The sequence below is a fragment of the Anneissia japonica genome, unplaced genomic scaffold (genome assembly GCF_011630105.1).
Source record: "Anneissia japonica isolate Jap-2015-1 unplaced genomic scaffold, ASM1163010v1 scaffold284697_len431725_cov185, whole genome shotgun sequence".
NCBI lineage: Eukaryota > Metazoa > Echinodermata > Crinoidea > Comatulida > Comatulidae > Anneissia > Anneissia japonica.
In genome coordinates this window covers 107,546-118,063 of record NW_022717350.1, presented here as the reverse complement: position 1 = coordinate 118,063, position 10,518 = coordinate 107,546, and the positions used below count along the sequence as shown (strand labels likewise).

General features: G+C 34.1%; 1 protein-coding gene across 4 annotated transcripts; it reads left to right on the top strand.

Annotated features, from left to right (window-relative positions):
- The first annotated feature begins 630 nt into the window (after positions 1-630).
- On the top strand, positions 631-10,080 carry LOC117110196 (phosphatidylinositol N-acetylglucosaminyltransferase subunit Q-like). Of its 4 annotated transcripts, none has more exons than XM_033252822.1 (16): positions 631-672; positions 2,342-2,390; positions 3,022-3,045; positions 3,275-3,319; positions 3,932-3,971; positions 4,251-4,304; positions 4,607-4,660; positions 4,901-4,950; positions 5,235-5,286; positions 5,658-6,373; positions 6,706-6,828; positions 7,337-7,457; positions 7,553-7,833; positions 8,237-8,429; positions 8,992-9,171; positions 9,281-10,080. In XM_033252822.1, coding segments are annotated over exons 8-16 (1,815 nt in total). In that variant the 5' UTR covers positions 631-672; positions 2,342-2,390; positions 3,022-3,045; positions 3,275-3,319; positions 3,932-3,971; positions 4,251-4,304; positions 4,607-4,660; positions 4,901-4,948; the 3' UTR covers positions 9,428-10,080. The 4 variants fall into 4 exon arrangements, with proteins under 4 accessions (XP_033108713.1, XP_033108712.1, XP_033108716.1 ...); XM_033252821.1 differs by having other exon boundaries at positions 5,655-6,373; XM_033252825.1 differs by having other exon boundaries at positions 4,901-4,957.
- Positions 10,081-10,518: the final 438 nt, after the last annotated feature.

The following is a 10,518-nucleotide window of genomic DNA, read 5'->3' as shown; positions in this document are numbered from 1 at the left end:
ATAATAATAATAATAATAATAATAATAATAATAATAATAATAATAATAATAATAATAATAATAATAATAATAATAATAATAATAATAATAATAATAATAATAATAATAATAATAATAATAATAATGTATTCGCCAGAAGCATACAACCGGTGTAACTCGTGAATACATTTTTAATACAGTACTAGGGCGCGCATAAGGTGACTTGATTTGATTTTTAATGACTTGACCTTGAGTAAAATAACTACTAACCTGAAACAAACTACAACCATTTTTACACCTCCCTGCTACAACCTACTCAATGGTACAGCAGTCCGGGTATATCTCAGTATCTTTTTCGCTTTCTTTTATTTATTTTATTTTTTTTTATGTACAGTACGCCAGTTTATTTTTATTATACATATGCAATATCGTCTCGTGTCTTATTTTTGGTTTATATATTATACAATGCTACTCATGTGCAACTTTTTTCAGTTGTTGAAGTTTAGTTGACTGTTAGGCCGTAACACGGTGCCGCTGATTCAAAAGCGTTTTCCAATAAATTGATTTGATTTGATTTGATACATCTATGTCGCCCTCTTTTGTCATTGCTGACGTACGAGCTTCCCCACCCAGCTAGCCAGTCGCACGACCACGTGCTTTCGTTCTTTTACCTGCTGCCATGCGTGGAGATAGGTTAGTGTTTGAAATTGTTCAACAAACATTATTTTAAAATGTGAAACTGAAACATTGAATTCACATTTTAAGCCTTAATATTCAAATAAATAATATTTTCATGAGTGAAATTTCAAAGGAATGACATTTTAAACATAGTTATACTACTTGTTTCTACCTTATTAAACATGATGATACAGCAATCTAGGCTCGCTAGCTAGACTACCACTACTAGGCCTAGTCTAGCGATCCCGGCCTAGCCCTAGGCATATACAACAGTAGTCCTACTGCTAGCCAGCCTAACTATGGCCTAGGGTTATTCCTACACAGTAGGCCCTACCTACATGGCAGGCTAAAACTCCCAACAATTCGTGGTAATTAATCTTGACTTGTCATCTACAGAAATATTTTTGATTAATTTTCAGTAACATTTATTTTATTGTGTGATGTTATAGTCCTGAATTTGGTGGATGATTGGTTGAATGAATGGGCAGTGTTTTTATAAAATTTATTTTGGAGGGGATGGTGGGTGGGGTGGTTGGACTTGCACCCCCTAGATACACCACTGTTAAGGAGTGGTTACAATTTTTCGCTAGACTTGCTTGGACAAATCAGTAATCCTTCCCAATCAATTTGCACACTTGGCCTAGGCCTACTAGCTAGGACTAGCCTACATTGTGTGTGTTAAATGTTAATGTATTTCAGCATGCATAAATAATTTAAGATTCATTTTATTTGTCATATAAAAGCAATATGAAATTATTTTCTGGTTATAGGTTACATTGTTAAAACATATAAATATATAAAAATAAAAGAAAAACATAAAAAGTGCTTGAATATATTATTGTTAAACTAATTTACTTACAGTGTGTCTAGAAAACCTATTGTTAAATAGCATATTGCACTTGGCAGAAAAGCACCTTTATGCCTGTTTGTTTTTACCTTTTAAGTTGTCATCCTACCAGACCTAGTATATAAATGGATGAGTAAAGTCTCTTCTAATTGATTCTAGTTTTTTAAATATAGCCTCTTCACAAATTGTATTTATATCTTTAACTTCCAATCCAATTATTTTGCTTCCTGTCTTAAGCCTGGTTCTCGCGAGAGCCCTAGTATCCGGATCGGCAGCTAACCATTAGCGCAAACCGTTAGCACCTGCGTGAGAACACCCTATCGGTTAGCACTAACCACAATTTGTCTGGGAGAAAAACAAATTGTATGTATTTTATACATATTATTATTAGACTCTAAAATTGATTAAATAAGCCTTTGAAACCCCTAAATTGTCAAACTTTTTGGTGATTCACCCTCTGGACCACTCAAAATATTTTAAGTGACACCTGACCACACCCACTTTGCTATTGTTGGGGACAGTTAAGACTATTTTGGATATAAAAAATTTGGAACGTGGATATTAGGCCAACAAACGTCAGTAAATCTGATGGTGAAGCGTCTTGACCCAAACCTCAATCTTACTATGTTAATGCACTTTATGAAAATATATCATTAAATACATTCTTCTCCTTTCATTTTGGATTAACTTCATTGTTGGGGGCTCAGTCTGGCTGACTATTAATAACTTCTCGGAACAGAACATCTTGGAATGTCAAGTTTCTCTTTCTCGCGATTCTGTGCTCCTCGTGAACCATTTCCGTACTCGGTGTAAATTTTCTTTATTTTATTTTTACAGACTTTGTATCAAGCAGATTGAGAAGAATATGAAAGCTCATTTATGAGGAGTAAGTTTTGAAATTCTGTGGCCTTGTCCTTTGACCTTTTTATCTAAAAATGTAATCACTTCTTAGATATACCACTCCACTAATTTTTGTGATACATTTGTTAGTTTTTGCGTAATATGGACAGATGTCTGTATGTATTATTGTATCTGATTGTTTTTATTATCAAAATATATTATCGAAATATATGTTTTATGAATAACTACTCTGAATGTTAAACAAAAAGCTATGAATAAATATAGTACCTACAAGGCAGAGGTATTTATTCACAGTTCCAGGGGCCCAAAGGTAGCAACCTAACAGAAGTATAGGTTGCACTGTTGCCGCCAATCTGAAGTTGGTGGTATGTACCCTGGCAGGTTTTTGCGGATCAGGTGCCTCTTAACCTGACCTAAATTAACATTAGCTAGAAAGGTGTTGATAATGATTTTTTAATTGCTAAAATTATTAAAGATTTTGGATAAGAACTATTTTAATTTCAATACATTATCATGATGATTAAATATAATTGAACCTTGTTGTGATATAACAAATTTGCCGATCTGAATAATGTATTGATGATAAAACAATATTTCATGGCATGTGTGTATTGTATAAGCAAAATAACTAAATTAAAAATAATTTAATATTTCAGGAACTGGATATGCAAGGAATAAAGGTGAGATACTTTTTATACATTTTTAATCCATTTAGTGTTGCAACTTCCAAAAAGAAGCAATTTTCTGTTGGGAAATATTGATTTCAAAAACTTGGTATGATGATCATGTGTTCTGAAGTACATATTGACGATAAACTACCTTCACTCGCCGATCTGAAAAGTCATCAGATATTTTTCTTGTAACAAAAAGCTCTGTGTTTACTTAAGATTAAAATTATAAATTTTTCAGAGACTGAACTAAATATGGAAGGAATTGAATTCTTGTTTAAATAAGGTGAGAGGTCTTTTGTATTTAATTTTTGTATCACTTTTTACTGTATTAAAAAAAAATTCTATTAGTAACTTGGCAAAGATTTTCCGAAGTGCTGTACCATGAATAATGTATTTAATATAGGCTATGTTCTCGCACTGCTGCTAATGGTTAGCAGGATCCGGATCTTGCTAACCGTTAGCTGCCGTGCGTCCATACGAGAAAATCCCGATCCGGATACCAAAAATATGATGATCGAATCACTGGCCAATAATAAACTGGAAATTGTAAACGCGCTCAACTTGCTAACCGATAGCGCTTGCTAACGGTTAGCGCTAACCGATCGGGCGTTCTCATGCAGGTGCTAACGGTTAGCGTTAACGGTTAGCTCCCGATCCGGATACTAGGGCTCTCGTGAGAACCAGGCTATAGAGTATTGCTCTCGAAGACCTGTTAATGATGATTATGTGTTCTGAAGTATATAGTGACGATAAACTACCTTCACTCGCCGATCTGAACATAGGTCTTTACTTGCTTTGTTTTAGTTTTTTTTTTTTTTTTTTTTTTTTTTTGAGTAACAAAGTAATGATATTTTCTTAACTACTTTAACTCCATTGCAAAATTCTTATTTTTCAGGAATTAAGTTTAGTAGATTTTGTGGCTAACTGAGAAAAAGGTGAGAAATTGTTTGTATTTTTTAATTATATTTTCTGGCAGCGCTTAAAAGAAAGGTTCTAGCAGTAATTTGTGCACTGGTGTAATATCTGTTGCACATTTGCAAAGTTTCTGAAAACATGTTTAAAGACTGTAAATGATGATCATGTGTTCTGAAGTACATAGTGACGATAAACTACCTTCACTCGCCGATCTGAACAAGGTCTTGCTTTCCTTTTTTGTAAAATATAACTAAAATTTACATAAAAACCAATTAAAATTTTTTTTTTTTTTTTTGTAGGTTTGAACAGGATATGGGAGCAATTTGGTAATCATGTAACAGATTTCAGAAAAGGTAAAAACACTTTGTGCATGATGAAAGCCAATTTTTACATTTGCTAAGTTTAACAAAGTATTTCTTTTATTTTGTCCTACAATTTTCAAAAAACAAACACAAAGCAACACTGTTTTTACCAATAATGATAAATTTGTTAATTATACAATATTGATACTGAAGACTTTAATGATGATCATGTGTTCTGAAATACATAGTGACGATAAACTACCTTCACTCGCCGATCTGAAGAGTCTTGTTTTTCTTTTTGTAAAATATATCTGAAGTTTACAAAAAACCAATTAACATTTTTTTTTCTTAAGAATCAAACTGGATAAGGGAACAATTTGGTATTAGTGTCACAGAATTCAGAAAAGGTAAGAAAATTTTGTACATAATGAAATCCAATTTATAGAGTATACATATACAGTAAATGATACATTCCTTAATTATAAAATATTGAAACCAAAGACCTTTAATGATGATCATGTGTTCTGAAGTACATAGTGACGATAAACTACCTTCACTCGCCGATCTGATATTAGGTCTTAAAATTTTTTTTAAAAATAAATAACTAAAATTCCTTAAAATATATTACAAAGTGTTTTATTTTACAGGGTTCGACTGGATATGTGAGATGAACTGGTCAATTCATGAACTGAGAAATGTAAAAGGTTTTTATAAATCTCCTTTTGTTGTTTTAACTCATTAAGTTTCATGAAGCAAACCAATTTGTATATTTACAATTTTCTACCAAAACTTCTGTTCAAAAAATAAATATTCCTCCAAAAATATTTCTTTTAAAGACTCAATGATGATCATGTGTTCTGAAGTACATAGTGACGATAAACTACCTTCACTCGCCGATCTGAAAAATGTCTTGTTTTTCTTTTTGTAAAATATAACTGAAGTTTACAAAATACCAATTAAAAATGACTATTTTTTCTTAAGGAATCAAACTGGATATGTGAGCAATTTGGTAATGTCGCAGAATTTAGGAAAGGTAAGAAAATCTTGTGCATGATGAATCCAATTTACAAAGTATGCACCAATAATGATACATTTCTTAATTATAAAATATTGATACCAAAGACCTTTAATGATGATCATGTGTTCTGAAGTATATAGTGACGATAAACTACCTTCACTCGCCGATCTGATGTCTTTTTTTGCATAAATTTCTCATTGTGCTTAACACTAATTATGCATTTATAGGCATGTATTCTATAGAGAAAAAAACAATAAAAATATGTCCTGCTATTACACTGATTGAACAAGTAAATCAATTGAATAAGGATGTTAAAAATGAGATTCTTTAGTGTCATAAAATTAAAATGTATTACATTAAACAATAGAAAAATGTTCTTTCAGGAGATGTCGCAAGAAGTCTGGAAGTTGTTCTATCCACAGAGCTCATGGAGCCTGCCCTCTGGCCTACTCATTGGAGTAGTTAATTACGAACAGTCATCAGTAACCGTGACAACAGTTGTGAACCAGGAAATCTCACTGAAGCAACCCTTGCAAGGTATTCATGATTTAAATGCACATTTGTATAAAATTTCAAATGGACCCAGTGATCATGAAAACAGTTCCACAAAGAGGAAATTAAAAGTTGTAGGACTGTTGGTGAAGGAAGATGAAGACATTGCCTGTCACACAGAAGTTATAAAGAGTTTGGTGTGGGAAGATGAGTTATTTTTGCTTGTGCAAAAGACTAGAAATAGTGTACTGCCAGAATGTGTAATTTTCAAAATATTTCGGTGCAATACCTGGTCAACAGTTCAGAATTTGATGTTAATTGCATTTGATTCTTCCGTTGAATATCGGGCCAAGGTTTTACATTCTGTAGAAACACCAATGTCGCGGAGCTGTACGCAGAACGGCAAGGTCGTTGATCACACAATAGATTCTTTAAGTAATTGGAACTCGATGAAAAGCGTATTTGATTTTAGACGATTTGGACAAATTGAATCAAAGAATAACGGCTTCTTTCAAGGCAGTTGTCATTCTGTTGTGTTGCTTCTGCTAGGGATAGTTACATTTTTAATGAACATTTACGCCCGGATGCTGAACACTGTATTCTCATCAAAGTAAATAATTATTTAATTATCATTTATCTTATTTTTTTGGCAAAACATACAAGACAAAGTATTTTCTTAGCTGAGAGTACATTGGTACCCACAATGGTAGCTTACAAAGGATGCATATATCATGTTCCATTACTAGACACAGTATTACTACAGTATTATGTTGTACAATTTGAGCCCAATTTACTTGTATAATGTTAAGATATACCCAAGTTAGGCCTTATTTTGCAATGCATTTGAGTTTGTGAATGTGCAACACATTATGTCCTTATAATTAGTATTACTTGCTTGTTGAATTCTAATTCACCATAGTTCATTATTTTGCTCTTTTGCAGAATATTTAAGTATTGGATTTTTGATGCAGTATTACATTTGCCTGCTACAGGATGCCAGCTGAAAGAGAAATACAATCAGTTACAAGAGTTTATTATATTAGATTCAGCGAGAGATTATAACAGGTAAATGGACAACAGTAAAATTCTTGTTATGATTGTAGATTGAACACCAACTTCTACACAAAACAATAATCTGATATTGCAAATCCTTGCCCTGTTGCGCCATATTTATGTACTGAAAAAGTAATGGCCCGCTTTCGATCCGATGAAGTTGGCTCGGCCTTAACCAAATGAGCCTAGCATCATAGGCCTTGGGTGGCAAGCCCATAATTCAGGTTGATTTGCTAATGTCTTCTCAGCCTAGCCAAACCAGGTCAAGTGATCCGCTCGAGTTGGGTACGTCTGTTGCGACCAGAAAATATATAAATATCATTCTAAAATCTTGATTTTGATCAGCACAAAATTCGAGGACAGAGATGCAGGTGACATTGTCAATGTGCAAAAATTGAAGTAAATCAGTTCAATAGTTTTGAGTTATGTGCCCGGAAAGAGACACATACACACAGACGCTCTGTCAACAAGATGGTACCTTTATACCTTTTGAAGTTAATTAGTGTTGTTATCATTCCAGGAAAATGAACTTGCTGTTGATGTTAGTGTTTGATTTTGCTGTTGGTCTCATTCTCATCCTGATTCTTCATCAGACGGATTTCTCCAACATCTTAGCAACAGCATTTATGCAATTTGCCAATGTAAGAAACTCGTGTTTATTTATACATTCTAAGTGAAAATCTGTATTTATTATGCATTACAAAATGTATTGATATTTAATCTGTTTATTTTGCAGACCACCGCCAACTCACTTGAACAGCTTCTACGCTGGTTGATGGGTGCTCCTGCTGGGTTAAAGCTGAACAGAGAGCTGGCTTCATTCCTAGGCCACTTCTTTCTTTACCATATTTACCTTTGGGTTGGCTACCTAGGTGCAATTGCTCCGTTCCTGGCCATCGCAATCAGGTTTACAAGCCTCTGTGGATGCCTGGGCCTGAGTGTAGTGATTGCTTTGTCTTCTGATGTCTTGTCTATTCTGACATTCCACATCTACTGTTTCTATGTCTATGCAGCAAGGTGTGTTAGTCAGCTTGTGTTTATATTGAACTTGTATTCCACATCTAATATGAAGTGTAGAGCTTACCAATTTCAGGTTCTAGAATTCATTTTTCTTAGTCAACTTTTACATCTATAATACCCCTGCTATGTAGTGGCAGCGCCAGCAGGAATTGGCCACAGTTCATTGGACTAAACAATTTTTCGAGCCATATAATAAACATCTCGGAAGCGCTTAATATGATCCATAATTGCAATACTGTAATTAATTGGCAAATGTTTTCACTCTGTAAATAACTAAGCAATAATAAATGGAATTCTGATCTCTGCAATATTTGGATGTTGCTCTTTGTATTTTTTTTAATCATTTGCCACTTGCTGTTCTTTTCTTTTTAAATTGTTATTCTTCAATTTTATTTCTTAGGATCTACTGCCTACAAGTACATGGTTTGATGGCCTTCTGGCATCTATTTCGAGGCAAGAAATGGAACGTTCTCCGTCAACGTGTGGATTCCTGTGCCTTCCATGTGGACCAGCTATTCCTTGGAACCCTTCTCTTTACAATCCTCCTGTTCCTTCTTCCAACAACAGCACTCTTCTACACTGTGTTCACTTTGGCAAGTTCTTGTCTTTTTCACCTTTTTAAAATTGATGTCCCAAGGTTAATGGAGTGGACGACCTGACCCATGACCAAAATTTTAGAAGTAAATGAAGTGTGTATATGCTTATTGTCCCAACAAGAATATACAGTTCAGTTACTATATATAAATTACAAATGCACTCCTTTGGATTCTGTGAGACATAGTGTGGTTAATGGAGTGGACGACCTGACCCATGACCAAAATTTGTAAGAGTAAATGAAGTGTGTATATGCTTAATGTCCGAACAAGAATATACTGTTCAGTTACTATAAATTGCAAATGCACTCTTTTGAACTTTCTGAAACATAGTGTACTTTGCTGGTAGCCAGTAAAAAATTAACCCCCATTACCGCATCCTAACAAATTTTTATATTTGTAAATTTCTTGGAAATGACGAGAAACCTGAGTGAATTGTAAAACCTACAATTATGATTTTATAATTTGTTTTAATTGCTGATCCAAGAATAAATAACACTCTTCTACCAATTATTTTTTTTAAATGATTTGTTGCTAAATTTAATCTGGTATCTCTCAACAGTTACGACTTGCAGTTCTCATTCCTCAGTCATTTGTTGCGAAGATGATCACGGTTATGAACCGGATACCATTTTATTCACTACTTCTGTGGACTGTGAGGGCTGGCTTCATGGTTGAAGGGATTAGCTTTCACCCTTTGCCGACAGAACGCCATCAGCAACACAGTTGGCTACTCTTGAAAGTAAGTATAATAATTTAATGGTTACAACTTTGTAACCAGTTGAATGTATTTATTTTATAACTTATTTCTGAATATCAGATTCCTAAACAATACTTTTTTTCATTTCTAGATGAAACCCATGTCACTAATGAAGGTGATGACGGTTGCGTCGTTGAGTGACAACATCACAAATGATAAATCAACATGGAGGACACTTGGGCGAGACCTGTTAAGCGGCTACTTAGTTTACCCATGGGGTGGTAAGCAAGAGGAATAACATCAAGACATAGACAAGTCTAAGCAGTGATCCGCTCCCATATTAAAGCCCAATTCCCGGCAAAAACTAGCTAAAAAAAGGATTTTTTTTTTTTAGAGAAACGCATATCCATTACTTTATTACTTGATAAACCATGAAAAAATATTGGCATAAATTTTCAGTTTTACGCAAAAGGATAAAAAATGAGAAATAGAGACTATTTCTCATAAGAGATTGCCATTTGCTCAACGACTTCTTCATTACTATGCAAATTCAGAGGTTGTAGATTGCATCCGCTGGAATGATCACGCTTTTGTGTATATTTATACAGTCGAGCATCGGAGGTAGACAGGGTAATTGTTTCTCAAAAGCGCTGCATTATCTTTTTTTTTCTCGCCCACCAATGTCATGAACTCTCATATTTTAATTCATCCCACAATTAGAAAAAAAAATTAATCTGTTTTGCTAAACTGTTTACATCGTCGATACGAACTTGAGCGATAAAGTGTGCCACCTCTAACAAGATTAGTTTTTGTACTTCTCGCACACAGCTGTCATCGAGTAGGCCTGAGATATGTTTGTCAAAATCAGAATCATTTTTTTAACATTTGAAATACTTCCAATGAAGCAGTTGAAATAAATAAATGTTACAGATATGGGCTTTATATTGAAAACTGTTGGTGTTCTGTCTTATTTTTTTCATAATGCAAATGCATAAACGCAAGTTGGTTTACCGATACAAAAGCCAATGAATTTCTTCACATTTTGATGTCAAACTTGCCAGTGAAAGTTAAAATACTGAAAATTGCATATGATTTCTCGCTGTTTTGTTGCTTTGGTTGTGTATGGCATGCACCGAGTACAATTAATTGCTGTGAAGCAGCCAATTCATATTCTTGACAGCAATTTGACCTCTGAAAGGTCATTGTTTGTCAAAAATTAAGGGCCTAAGACGACTGAAAAGCGGAGTTTCCTTCTTTCATTCTGCCGGGTAAAATCAATTGCTTTAGGCAACGTTTGTAGACTAACCAACACGTACCAACGTCCGCATGTCGCGCTAGCCTTATCCTTCTCTAGGCCTAGACTAGCTAGGATGGTATATAGGCCTAGCC